This window comes from Urocampus carinirostris, chromosome 14 (genome assembly GCF_059441175.1).
Source record: "Urocampus carinirostris isolate Australia breed hairy pipefish chromosome 14, RoL_Ucar_1.0, whole genome shotgun sequence".
NCBI lineage: Eukaryota > Metazoa > Chordata > Actinopteri > Syngnathiformes > Syngnathidae > Urocampus > Urocampus carinirostris.
In genome coordinates, this window is record NC_142362.1 from 15,060,781 (window position 1) to 15,075,660 (window position 14,880).

Genomic DNA, 14,880 nt, shown 5'->3' on the forward strand with positions numbered 1-14,880 from the left:
TTAGCATATTTAGTATTGGAGTAATCCAAAAGTAATTGAAAGTAATCAAGTTAAAGTAACCCTACCCAACCCTGGTGACAAGCCATAGCCGGCAGTCAAATGGATAGAATAGAATATACCTTTATTGTCATTGTTACAAAATGGGTTAACATATTGTGACAACGAAATTAGGATAATGTGGGTGGCTAGAGAAAGAAACAGTCGGAAAAAAAGTTCACAATCCCCGAATTACAACACCATCTCATGCAAGGCTCCACTGTGGAATCGAAGTTGTGTATAAGTGCTAAAAGCACCTCCGAGACAAACTAGTGCTACTAAAGCGTCACAGGCTTCCTTTGTGGTAAGTTGGCAGCCGAACGTGGCAACTTCCCTAAAGAACGTTCTAAGTAATGTAACTACACATTTCTAAAACTATGAACATTTAAACAAAGGATGTTTATGAGTGTGTTTTTGCTTATTATTTCAATCAATAGTGTTTTATTTGAAGGATTAAGAAAGTATTTGTACACCAGTAGAAGTTGCTGTATAATACGCACTGGGGCTTTAACCTAATAGAATGGGTCCAACACTTTTTAGGATCAAAACAACGAAATTCAAAATTTTAGTACTAAAAAAACAAATTGTATAATTTAAAAAATAGAAATGTACAAGACCTGAGGAGACCAATCCAGGCAGGTGACAACCCGGTGCTTAGACCAGCGTTCATCTGTAAATTGTCGATTCAGCGAAAGTTTCGTTCCGCCCTGGATTTCACTAAGAAACACGGTGTCACTCTTTTACAATCATTACTTCAAATGTGAGGAGTTTCTGGCAATAAAATGATTACCCTTCCTTCTCCTCGAGGTCACGGCCACTGTAGTCAAAAAAGAGGTCCACGTGCTCAGACAGAGCCCGTTCGATGATGCGAGTGCTGTGGTCGAAGAAATTTACAAACTCCTCCGAATGCACGATTTGCAGTTTCTCCTCTTCTGTCAGCTCGTGGAGGGTTACTGCACCCAAGAGGAAATTGGTGAAAATCAAATGATCGCATTGGACACAATCAAATATATATTGTATAGGGCTGGACGAATAACCTGTATCTAATGGATATCGCACTGTGACGTGCTAAGATTGTGTAATCGCAGGATACTGCGTTTTTTTTTCAAGGAATAAAAGTTCCATGTTTGTGAGTGATGGAGTGCTGTGCCAACCAGAATAGTCACAACTTATGTTTTAAAGGCGCCAGTCAATCAGAGGCAAGTTTTAAGGACACTCGCCAATAAAGGCGAAGTTTTCAAGGAGTGTGCGCGCGATTGTGATAAGCTGTTTAATTCAAAATCATGGTCTCACCTGTTTTCCAGCAAAGATGCCCATGCTACACTCATCTGCAGGCATTTGATTGCAAAAAAATAAATTCAGGCGAGAATGAGAACCTTCTATTTCTGTGTGTTCCAACTCAGATTACTAAATTTGAGTCACAATTACAGTGATTATTTCAGTTCGGGATAAAACTTCAGTGTATTACCTTCCAAAACAGACTAAAACGTCCATATTCTCCATCGGGCTCAAGAACAGCATTCAATTTACTCTGGGAACGTCTTGGCTTGGGATTTTAGGCAAATTTTACAGGAATTTTAAAAGTTAAGGCAAGCAGAAGTTTTAAAATCAGTTTGATTTTAAATTTACTGTCGTCTCCTCCTCCCCCTCTGTGCATCCACCCGCTACCCCACTCGACCAGCTCAAGTCTCGTCATACCAATGATAAATACAATATAATTTTTCCTTTACATGTATAATTATTTATAATGGTTTTGTAATCCTATAGATATTTTGTTGTATTGATGTATTTATCTGGGGTACCAGCGGTTTGGAATACATTAGCTACACATTACCATAGGTTTCAAACCACCATTGTACGGTAATTTCCCTTTGCGATGCCCACCTTCTGAGAAGATTAATGTATTTTCCGGGTTTACTGTATAATATATTTCAAACAGGATGCACACATTTTTTTTTCATCTCATCAGCTGCACCGCTTATCCTCAGTAGGGTCGCGGGGGAGCTGGAGCCCATCCCAGCAATCATCGGGCAGTGGGCAGGGGACACCCTGAACTGGTTGCTAGCCAATCGCAGGGCACACAGGGACAGACAACTCGCAACTTCACACCTAGGGACAATTTGGACCAGCCAATCCACCTGAAATGCATGTCTTTGGAATGTGGGAGGGAAACCGGAGTGCCCGGAGGAACCCCACGCAAGCACGGGGAGAACATACAAACCCCGCACAGTAAGTCCGGTAGCTGGATTTGAACCCACACAGGAGGTTCCCAAGACCTTAGAACTGTGCCACACACGCGCTAACCACTGCGCCGCCGTGCTGCCCCAATTTTTTTTTACCAGCTCAAATAAGTTGAAGATCTAGAATACAATAAACCATGAATGGCAGACTACCTTCTTCTTCCTCTTTGATGTCAGGCTTCTCAGTCCGAGTTTCGACTTGAAGCGGCGGTGGAGCAACTTCTTCTTCTTCTTCCTCATCTGCTGAACACAAAAGGAAATTTCAAACATTTCTGAGTCATAAAGCCAAATAATCATATTCCTATTATAATGCCGCATGTTTTATTATAATGTGGCCCAAGATTATATATAAACACGGTAGCGCCTCTGAAGAAGAACCAAAGTCTGACACGTGTTTTCACCTGTCGTTCACGTCGCCCATTCTCTTCTTTCAATAAAAGCTTCTCCCGGTGATTACGGCTAGCGCAAAAAGACTTTTGTATTTGATTTTGTATCTGTGCCTTGAATTTGTTAGGTTTGTCAAGCCTGACATCGCCTTTCAAAGAGACACTGCGCCTGAAAAGCGCCGAGGTTTGTCATTTGTGTTGAACGGACACGGGCGCAGCGGGTGTCTTGTTGTTGCAGGCGGCCCGTTTTTTCCCCCGGCTGTTAATGAGACTGGAGCTATTGAAAAGGCGAGCCTGGTTGTCAGTGTAGACGTTTGCTCTGTGTTACGGAGCCTCGCTGGCCCCTTCCCAAAGGCGACGGGGCCACAGGGCAAGATGCTACCGAGCAGGTGCCCTGGTCTCGTGCAAGATGACGGCATGGTGCAAAGGCAGATGGCCATGCAGGGATTGTCTCTCGTTCTTGGGAGGTGGCATGGGGACGGGCACAGAGGTTTTCCGCACGGCTGCTCCGAGACAAGCGTTCCCCCCGCCTCTGAAGGGTGACCCTGTGTAATTACCATCCTAGCAGGGGGCCCTGAAACTTCTTTTCATGCTCAGATAATGTACAACAAACTACAGGCCAGTGCAGCTGGCAAACTGCATACTGGTTGGCGGCTGGAAGGTTCTTTCAAAGCACATCTTTTACAGACACTATACATGTACATATAGATACTTTTTGAATGCAAACGGCTGTGAGCAGGGAAACATTTTTGTTTTCTTCCACTGCATTAATCTGAAGTTTCTAAATGGGTTATAATTATGGGACTGATATTAATAAGATTGCAAAGAAATGATATAACCCTTTGCTAACCACAGGCGAGAAATCTCGTCACATGACAATTAGAGGGTAACAACCACTGACGAGAAATCGACAAATTATTTTTTAATAAATGCGTGAATCAGACTCTCAGGCAACTGCCCTCTAGATATTAAGCCCGTGAAGCACTGTAGTGACTATTTCATGGCAGTAGTGGTCTCCTCCAATAAGGAGTACCGGTATTTGATTTCCCTGCCAAGAATAAATGCAGAACTTAAAGGCACCATATCTAGTTGGTAGCAGAGTGCAGATCCAAGAAGTAAAACAGGATAAAGGAAGCGACCTTTTAAGTGGCTCACGCTTGGGCAAAGCCTTTATTGCCAAGGGGTGGCGAAGAGGACTTTGAAGGGTCTGATGAGACAGACACGGGCGTCCACTTCAAAAACTCCTGCCACTGTTGTTTGAGACACGTGGTAAAAGTTTGAGAAGTATTTGCAATGATCCGGCGTCATCTGACTAGGAATTGAGGGGCAAATTCAGCGAACTAGGGCCAGGTTTGACAGATGAGTGGATCCCTTCTGATCCCCCCCTAATCGCAGATATGGATCATCCGATAATAGCAGAGATGCATCCGCGCAAGATTCTGGAAGCCGCAAAGGTAACCTAACGTCCATCATTTTGCTCTGTGCTTCTGTAAATTGCATGATCACGATTTTACTAGTTTACTATATTGAATGTCCCGAGAATAAAATTACTTGTATATGAATACAGTATGCACAGTCATACTTCTCTAAATGAGCGATGTCTGCACCAAGTACAAACGTAACATTCAATTACAGATGTAGCAGTGATTGCAGATAGCACCTTTGTGAGCCAACCTAGTGCAGGAAAAAAAAAAAACTTTCACAATACCACACTGCAGTAATAAAAAAAACATTGAAGGTAGTATTTATCTGTAATTTACAGGGAGGCTCAGAAGCAGGACAACACAAGCGTTTTGGCAGAGGCAAAAAAAGTAAAAGGTTGTAAGAATTAAAGTGGGCAGGCGTGATGTTGGCTGTAAGCCTCAAGCGTTCCAGTCTACATCACCCCTGGACCTACTGGTCTGGCAGCTGCACTGGAGTCCGGTGAGCCAGTAGACTTCCTGGAGCTTTTCCTAACAAATGTACTACTCCAGCATATTGTTGAGCACACAAACTTGTATGCCCAGATATTCCAGCAAGAGCAGCCTGACAGGCTGCCCAGAAGCAAAGGCAATAGATGGAGGCCCGTAAGTGTTTTTTAGGCTTTGTTGACTGACTGTCATTGTAACAAAGGTAAATATGGCTTCATACTAAATTATGGATGAGGGTTATACCACACCACATTTTAACAATACCATGGCAAGGAACCAATACCAAATGATTTAGGGGTTCCTCCATTTCAATAATAATGACACAAATGATCTAGACGGCAAGCTTTACAAAGTTCGCCCAGTGTTGAATTACTTTTTAATTTTTTTTTTTAAATGTTTCAGTCTAAAAAGAATATCTGCATTGATGAAGACATGCTGCTGTGATGAGGTCGGTTGTCATTCAAAGTACATAATCTCCAAAATATCGTAAAACTAAATCTTATATATTGAATGACTCAGCAACATGTTATTGCTTCGACATGAAGCCTGATGTTGGTCAGCCCAATACCCTGTCAACACGGTGTTCAACTTACTTGATCATCTCCCAAGAAATGGTCACACACTTTACATGGATAACTTATATAATCCTGTACAGCTGTGTGAGCGTTTGCTGGGAGTACAAATCAATGTCTGTGGAACACTCAGAGCAGACAGGACAAAGCCTGCACTGGTTATCGAAGGAACATTGTCCGGGCACATTGAGCAAGGTGGCAGGACAATTGACTCCTGAAAATAACTACCTGCCATCCAAATGAAGGCCCAAAATAATAGTTGCATTTGAAAAGCCTGTATGTGTTGTTGAATACACCAAATATATAAACGGAGTAGACAAACCTGAACAAAACACTTCTTATAACCCTTTCATGTGCAAGTCTATTAACTGGACAAAACAAAAAAAGTTGCATATTGTTTCCTGCTGACAATGTTTAACTCTTTTGCAATTTTCAGAGCCAAAAGCCCAGGACAGCAAACCATTTTTTCCTTGCATATGAAAGTTGGTAAGAAGAGAATAGGATGAAAATGAAGGGGAGACCTTCATGAAAATCGGGTCCTATGACAGGTCACCGTACAACAGTGAGGTGAATACCAAGAAAGAGCCACAGGCTTGCTTGCTATGTTTAAACTATTAACAGCAGACAGCATGAAGCCAAATACATTAAGCGGTCACTTCAAGACATTATATGCCAATCGCGCTGATAAGACTTTTTTTCCCAGCAGCAAAAACGTGCCAAAAGGCGGAAATTTGAGAGGATTTCTTATTTTTTTCCAGATTTAATGCAAGGACTGTTGTGATATTTGAGATGTCACTAAACAAAAAAATATTGGTGTGAAAGTCACTGTTTGGCAGAAAAGGTATCATTTCACAAAAAGGTCAATTTCTCCTTATTTTGTTAGAGGTTGACGATTTATGTCATACCAAGCAGTTTAATAAGTACTAGAGAACAAAATATTGTGGAAACATATAAATTTTTCCAATGAAAGGGCAGAACCCAATCTTTCGAACCGTACCCAACATGTCTATGTAGTTTTAAAACACGATATTCTAGTCGCCCTTAAAAAGTAGTGAAAATGTTCGAAATCTTTTCAGAAAATGTTTGGTACTTAAAGAGGTAATAGTCATCGGATGGTTAAAAACAATCTGGACCGTTAATTGGTCAGTGTTTACCAGGGCTGTCGAATTTTAAACATACAATTATAAAAGCATACATTGAAATAATACATTGAGGATTTTATGTGCGTTTTTTAAAATACACTGCAAAATTAACTACCCCAGGAGAAGTTATTTTTCTAACTGATAATAACATGTAATTTTTCTTCATTTAGTAAATTGTTTTACCTTTTTATGGAGTAAAAACAAAATAATCCTTGAAATGAGCCTTTTATTTATGGCAGCTCTTTTTCATTTTATTATTAGTTTTATACTAAGAAAAAAAGTCAAATTAGCTAATGTTTGTCCTCTCGTACACCTTTGCTTGTTTTATACATTATTTTTCTTTTTTCTTATTTTTGTTTTATTTAAGGTAGATGATGTTTCCCTGTTTTATTTTTTTACCAAAAAAAAAAAAAAAAAAGAATCAAATTATCTACTATTTGTTCCTCGTTTAAATTTTTATTAAAGTCAAATACTCTAGTATTTGTACCATCAGGCAATTGTGCTGGTTTTACGCATTTTTCTGATTTCGCTAAAAGAAAATTTGGAAGATGATGATTCTCATATTTTTCTCTTAGTTTAACAAAGAAATAAAATGATATATCATTTGACTTATTCGACATTTTTGCTTGCTTTAGCATTGTTTTTCTTATTTTACTAAAAAAATGATAGTTGACTGATGTTTCTCATTTTATTGGCAGATGTTTCTTGTTTTATTATTTTTTATTTATTTTTTACAAAAAAAACAAGCATTATTTTTCTTATTGCACTACAAAAACATATTTATGGGAGAAGATGTTTTGATTTTTTTGCAACCAAGCAAAGAACAAAATGATTTTCTACTTGTCCTATCAGACAATTGCCCTTATTTTAAGCATTATTTTCAGATTCAGATTCAGATCTACTTTGTTGTCATTCTAGTACACGTGTATACAGAACGAAATTTTCATTATTTTACCAAAAAACAAGTAAAAAACAAACAGTAAAATAGGCAAAATAACTCGCATTTGCATTACACTTACTTATATGAAAACATATAAAAACAAATAAAGAAAATACTAAAATACTGTATGCATTTAAAAATAAGTAAAGGAAAAATTCTTCAAATAACCAAATATATATTTCTCACACAGAATACACGCACTCAAATATAATCTTCCAGATAAAAGGCATTATTGATTTCAAGTGTTTTTCAGCTGAAATTGCCAAAACCCATTTCAAATCTTGAACAAAACAAAACAGTCATATACTTATTATTGCCAGATTTAGAAAATAACTAGTATATACTGTATACATTTTTTTTTAATTTATATTGATATGAATGATATTCCTAGTCTAAATCTAATAAAAATATATTCTAAATCCATTGAAATCTAACATAAATCTAAAATCTATCAATCTAAATCTAATGAATCTAAACTACTTTAGCTAAACTACTTTAATTGAATCCCAATTTTTTATGCGTGTAATTATGTGACTCTGAAACGTCTGAACTAATTTTCCTAAAGCTATTTACAGTTGCACTTTAGGCCTCAGCAAGTGTCTTTCGCTAGGTTTTGTGTTAAGGCCCCCCATCAATAGATACCAACAGAAATCAATAAACATGTGCTTTTGTGGGGTCTTCAGTCAAAGGGTCTGTACCGCCCTCTGGAGACCAAATTGGGTACTGCAGGTATCGACAACCCCAAGCAGCCCAATCCAATTTTTTATCAGAACCAACATCTTAATATATGCAATTGTTTCTCATGCACGTTTCAACAAACCAGGGCCCACAACGCCAGGCCGTTCTGCTTGTAAATAAATCAATAATTTCTAAATAATTAAAAAATAACAGAAATAACTCTTCAAATAACTCCGTAAACAATTTCAATAATAAAACAACAATAAAACATTTTCAAATTGAGTTAGTGACAGTTTCACCGTACGGCCATGCACCTTTCAACCAACAGGGGAAGTTTAAAATCTTCTCTTCCAAGGTTTTCAATCAGCTTAAAGGAAAACAGTAATCACTGTCTTTCAGCCGGACCAGGACCTGCACTCTGCAGCCAGAGCAATCAAGCTGCCAGGCATTAGGAGCGGATAGACAATCTGGAAATAAAGGGTATAATGCACCTGCCAGCCAAAATGGCCATTTGGAGGAAAGCTAGTGATCCTGGTGACCCTGCCCGGGATGTGCAGGTGGGGGGTTGTGCATAGCCGGGGAAAAGAGGGGGAGGGGATGGGGGGGCCAACATTTAACAGAATTCACCCCGGATCAAACATGTCCTATATCTTGACACCTCCTCTAACAGAGGGCCCTATTATGGCTTTTGCAACACTTAATAAAAAAAACTTTATGGGGCGCAATTGCATAGCTGGGCTTTGAGGCTAGCTGTAGAGTAAGGGTGTGGTCAAAGGCGGATGCTGAAGACCTTTTCCAATTTTTTTCATTTGTATTCATGAATAATTATAAATACAGACATTAACATGTTCAATTTCTTTATTTTGGTTTCAAAATAGATTAGTTTCATCAAACTTGTTTGGAAACAAGTCAAAATGTTATAGTAGGTCTCTGTTTTAAGCACTAATTTTGATAGTTTTGTAGTATCACTGTGGTTGTATTTTATTATTTTTTCTTTCCAGAATCAAAGCAAAATATTATATAAAGGTCCCTGTTTTTAAGCACCAATTATAATTTTTAGTTTTGTTGTAATTCTGAAGTATTTTGTGGAATTTCTGTACGAGTATTTTGGTTGTAAACATTCAAAGGGACAATGAGAAAAAAGTTACAAAGCCATTTCCAAGGCTAAAGGTTCCAGCGAACCTCTGTCAGAGCCATTATCCACAAATAAAGAAAACTGGGGACAGTGGCAAACCTTCCCTGGAGTGTTCGACCAACCAAGAATTGTTCAAGAGTGCAACGACGGCTCATCCAGGAGGATGTGAGTGATAATTATCCCCAAAAAAAAAAAAAAAATCAAGGATGGGGCAAATACTTTTGTATGGCACTGTATGTATGTATTTATATCCATCAATCCAGCACCGATTGTCCTCAGTAGGGTCGCGGGAGTGCTGTAGCCCATCCCATCCGTCTTCTGGGCAGTGGGTAGGGGACACCCTGAACCGGTTACCAGCCATTGGCAGGGTACACAGAGACGGACAACTCACTCGTTCATCCACACCTAAGGAAAATTTGGACCGGCCAATTAACTTGACATGCATGTTTTTGGAATGTGGAGGAAACCAGAGTGTCCGGAGGAAACCAACGCAAGCACAGGGAGAACATGCAAACTCCGCACGGGAAGGCTGGTAGCTGGATTTGATCCCATCACCTCTAAACTGTGCCGCAGATGCCCTAACCACTCATCTACCATGCCGCCCTATGTATGTATATATATATATATATATATATATATATATATATATACATATACACATATGTACAGTAAATAGTCACTATAGCAGTGTTCTCGTTTGCCCGCGTCCCTGCATCCTAGACGCATTATTTTTGCTGGGGACGCATCGTGTCAATTCAACGTGCGTCCCTGGGACGCAACTTTTTTGACACGAAATTGTCATTATCATTTTTTAACAAAGATTTACCGCACTCCAAACTTTTCGTCAGGCAGATCTGCCATTGTTGTTTTGGTCTCGCGGTTCAAGTTTTCGTCTGCACGCCGATCTCCAGTTCGTGTTGTGTAGTGAAAGTCCGTTTCTTTTTAGAGAACCGGTCTTTTTGGCTCAACTCATTAAAGAGAGCCGTCTCTCAAACGGCTCACTTGCTTTGATGCATTTCATTACGAATGCTTAAGTTGTATAAAGAAGTTAAGAAAAAAAGGAAGTATAAAAGGAGAAAGTGAAAAAAGACTTGTTTGTGGTGGTTTGTGGTGATCCCTTTTAATCAGTATATTACCAACAATAATTTAATGCAGAAAATGAATTCATAATTTGAATAAGAAAGTTCATTATTCTACTTAATTATATTTGCATGTATTTTTTCCTTATACAGTGAACGTCCAAGCGACTTCATTTTTGAACTTTTTTTATAATAAACCTCATTCATGTCGAGCAACTCAGTGTCTCACAACAAAATGTTCATTAACAATACATAAATAAACATGTTTGAAAAAAAAAAAAGGTCTTTTTGTATTTTGTAAGGGAAAATACGAGTTTGTAAGGGCATGGGGCACACTAAATTTTGGGGACCCATAGATCTCTGTTGGGACCCATAGATTTTAAGCATGCGAGTCCCTGGGACCCATCACTTTTCAGAGGTAAAATGAACACTGCTATAGTTTGACCATTTTTGTATTGGCAAGCCAGATGAAAAAGATTTGATGGCCCGTAGGCTTTGGTGAGCCCACTCCTGCTGTTGAGTAATCATTGTTTTCCCTCTTGTACAACTTATTAAAGCAAATATCGGCAGAGAATTTGAAGAATACAACTGAAGGACCTTTGCCCTGAGCAGCAGGTGTCTTCCTCGTCCTCAGAGTTTGCACGGCACCAAAGTCTGAAAGCAGCACGTGTGAGGCTTTTTGCAGCAACTCGCAGGCTTTCATTTTGCAACCTTTGCCATCCCAAGCTTATCACTGAAGCACACAGTGGGGAAGATCATTTCTCATCTCAAGAAACGGGAATCTTTAAAAGCACTTACTCAAATTCAACTAAACGGTGATTAATCCTTTCAAATGCTACATCTCAATATTTACAGATCAAAAAAGCTGTGTAAGTGTTTAAAAAAAGATAATGGATAATGAATAATCACTCTTGCTTTTATTATTATATGAAGCACCAAGTGAGGTGACCAAAATGTATACAGCAGTGTGAGTGAAATAATTTTAATGGAGCTATTAATGTCAAAATTCCACAACGTCTAAACATCTATAAGAAAATACTTGTAATGGACATACATATCTTAAAAGGAAAGTGTGTAATAAATCACCACTAGAGGTAGTTAAATATCATTTAGACAGACAACAAAAAACACAACAATTTGAACAACTTTTCTTAAAGTGACAGTGTTTCATAAATCGCCACTAGAGGTCTATGCAGCTTAGAATGGCGGTTGAAGAATGTGCATTGAAATAAGACATATTTCAAAAGCAAAAACGATTCTACTTGGCAAAATTCGGAAGCCTAATTCCATTTTAATGAATTAATTAAGCCAGCGATAGGGCTAATTAATTTCTGTTCTTAATATAGGACGACTGCAAAGGAAATTGCATAGGAAAACCAGTTTTTTATTTCGACTATTATACCTCGCTGTGGTTTATGATTGTGACTATTACTACATCGCTATCAACATCAGCCAATAAGGTTACTGTTCTTTAACACTGTTTAGGGCGGATCTGCTTTTTGTAACCTAGGAGATTTAATAAAAAGAAAGTGCTCAAGGGAGGTCTATTAGAAAAAGTTAGAATTTCTTATGTGAGATTTGGGCTGTCTCCTGTTCTTAAGTTAAAAGACAATTGATGTCTTATCTCCTTATTTTGTGTGTCTAATAAACTATAAACTTAAACGACGGGATATAAAAGCAGTTGCTAATCCAGCGAGCGATAACCGCAGAGGGAGAGAGCTTGATACATCTAGAGTGGCTGAAAAGAGCAAATCACTGGTAAAATTGGCAAACTAAAGCGACCGGCAAGAGAGACTCTTAAAATGGTCAATAAAAATGTTAATTTGTCAAACATCAGGACCCAGAATCACAGAACTCAGAGTTGTTTGCCTGTATGACCAGTTGTGAAAGACGAGTGACACTGATTACACGGAGCAGCTAGCAACTATAAAAGCGTCAAGTGGAATGTCATAGCCTGCAACCACGTAGCTTACATGAGTGGCTAGAGAAGGGGAAAAAAATGGGGGGAAAAAAAACGCAGGATGCCTAAAAGACGGGACACGGCGACCATCACATTCAAGGCTAAGCTGTGAAAGTTGACGACCGTTAAATGCTAAACCCAGCACCTTGGCGAAATGGTCATCCAGGCTTCCGTAGTTCAAAATGGCAACCAAACATGTCAGCTTCTTCAAAGAGCCTCTCAAAAAATGTGATATAATTACATTTCTAAACAAGTCTTTAAAAAAAACAAAAACAACAAAAAAAAAAAACAATTTTCTGAGATTTGTTTTTACTTGTTATTTAAATCAATAGTGTTTTATTAAAATGAAGTATTTTTTACACCACAAAGGGTCACTATAGGGCTTTAACTTTGTGCACTCACCTCAAACGATCTCCTCAAACTTGAGCAAAAATTGAACTCAGGACCGAGAAAGACCACTCGATTACACACATTTCCAAAAACTTCCAATCTCAAGTAGCATTAATTGAAAAGAAAAAAAATAAAATAGTGATTGGCAACAACGCAAAGAGGGTGCACCACTGATTGGTAAATCATAACCGTATTGCAAAGCCAATGCCTACCCGCACCTCTTCACACAATAGGTATTTGATCGTTAAGAGCATAAAAGCCAACTAAACTCTAAAGTGGCACTTGGGATAAGAAGGCCACAAAAGGCTTTTGTGATTTTCAAGATGAGACCTTGCTCTGAATCGGCAGCGATTAAAACAATCCCATTCCATTAAATACTGGATTTTAAAAACCTGCATAGGCACTTCTGAGCATGACAAGCCTTTTGCAGACCTACCTTACCAACACTACTCCATGAGCACTTCACACCACAGACGACAATAAATACAGACACAATATAATTCTCTCGTGGTAACAGCATCCCAAAAACTTAACATACAACCCTCTATTCCAGGGGTCGGGAGCCTTTTTGACTCGAAGAGCCATTAAAGCAAATTGATTTAGATTTATTTTTTTTAAGAGAGCCACACCATATATTTCAAGAAAGAAAAAGGACAAAACCTGCTCTAACAAAACCTAATTCTTCAGAATGTTACATTTCACTGTGTGACGTTTGATGATTTGATCAAATCGATAAATTAATATCAATGCCAGAGCCAGTGTCCCATATAACACTTAAAATTTGTCTCCCTGCCGTGGTTACTTAAAGAGTGTTGAGGCTCATTTTGTATTTACTAGTCAAGTCATGTTTATTTGTATAGCCCTTAATAACAAAGAGTCTTAAAGGGCTGCACAGATTATTGCAAACCACAGACTATTATTACACCATCCCCTGATCAAAAACCCACACGAGGGCAAGGAAAAAACTCAAAAACCTCAACATGAGGAAAATAAAGAAACCTTGGGAAGGGACCGCACATGAGGTCACACCCCTTCCAGGATGACCAGGCTGCAATGGATGTTGCAATAACAAATAATACACATATACTGTCAACATAAAATATAGGTTATTCATATGCTATAGAATAAAAGTGTGTTTGAAGCCTAGATTTTAAAAGTTCCACTGAGGTTGCAGATGGAATCTCACCACCACCCAAAAAAAATCTTTGTCCTGATTGCCTGGCCATCTTGACATTAAACGTTCATTTGTGACGGTTGCTAGGTGACGTTTGGATTCCCGAAACAGTCACTCTTTTCTCAAAAACACCCGGCACTAAAGACAGTGTGGATTCTGACGTTTGCACCCTCTAATGCCGCTGCTTGCTGACCTTGAGAGCGTTCCATGTCACGTCACCTCCAGCGTGATAAATCGCTCCATCAGAAAAACAGCACAAGCCGCTGCACGGCCTCCGGAGCGGCGGTGCGAAAACCACACTGTGTCACCGAAATGCGTTTTGTTACTTGCGGCAGACGGGGAACGCGGAGGGAAGAAAGGGAGTTGATGAAATGATTGCATAGTGGCTGTCCGGCGAAGCGGATTTTCACTCTGGACAGCTGGCAGAGTACACTGTTGTTTAACAATGTTTAACAAAAGTCCAGAGTAAAAGCAATGTTCTTCAATAGTTCAGCTGAAAAAAGGCAATAACCAAGTCATAAAATGTCATCTTTCTCGCTGTGTGAACGCTTTTCTACGCAACGCTTTAACCCGCCAGCTCATAGATGATGTGTATTCTATTTAAAAACCCAAGCAGCCTTTCAATGATGCTGAAAAGGACGTGCTCAATGATGCAAGCGAATCAAGCAGACAACCATATAATGACAGACTTGCAGGAGATGGAGAATTTGTAAGACCTGCCTATATCGTTTTGGAAGGATAAGATGGGGAAGATGAAATAATCAAGTATTCACTTGAGCATGCTTTTTAGCATCAGCTCTTATTGAAAAAATACTGTGAACAGCACATTTACATGGGGTGGGTCAACAGAACATTTCTCAAATGTCTTATCGACCACAAAGACTTGGCTTTAGAGGCAGTTAACAATTACAGGCTCAATCCTCTTTATCTTTCTAACCAATCTTTTTCTCCTTCCTGTCATGTCACGGTTTGCACATCCTGTTCATTAATTAAACGAAAGGATAATTAGAGGCAGAGCTGAATCCAGGCTTTAGAGCACGACTCAACAACCGTTTTGAAGCTGAGGGCTACTTTTTTGCTATTAATTGGACTGAGGGGCAACCGGTTTGATATGCATTAGCAAAATATCAACTTATGTTATTACTAGGTTGTTACTATGATATTATCATTATGTTATTGTCAGGTTGTAAGTATTAGAAGTAGGTTTATATTAGGCTCAGTCAACTACTTAAACACCC

The 14,880-nt window shown here is 38.9% G+C and overlaps 1 protein-coding gene across 6 annotated transcripts in view; it reads right to left on the reverse strand.

Annotated features, from left to right (window-relative positions):
- The window catches only part of dync1i2a (dynein, cytoplasmic 1, intermediate chain 2a), a 41,983-nt gene that overhangs the window by 15,727 nt on the left and 11,376 nt on the right, over positions 1 to 14,880 (reverse strand). For 3 of the 6 annotated variants that reach the window (XM_088352620.1, XM_088352623.1, XM_088352625.1), the window contains 3 exons: positions 2,430 to 2,519; positions 827 to 989; positions 654 to 753 (listed from right to left, as the gene is read on the reverse strand). In XM_088352620.1, coding sequence (XP_088208746.1) covers positions 654 to 753; positions 827 to 989; positions 2,430 to 2,519 — 353 coding nt within the window. The remainder of the gene's footprint in view (positions 1 to 653; positions 754 to 826; positions 990 to 2,429; positions 2,520 to 14,880) is intronic. The other 3 variants (XM_088352621.1, XM_088352624.1, XM_088352626.1) reach the window with 1 other exon arrangement.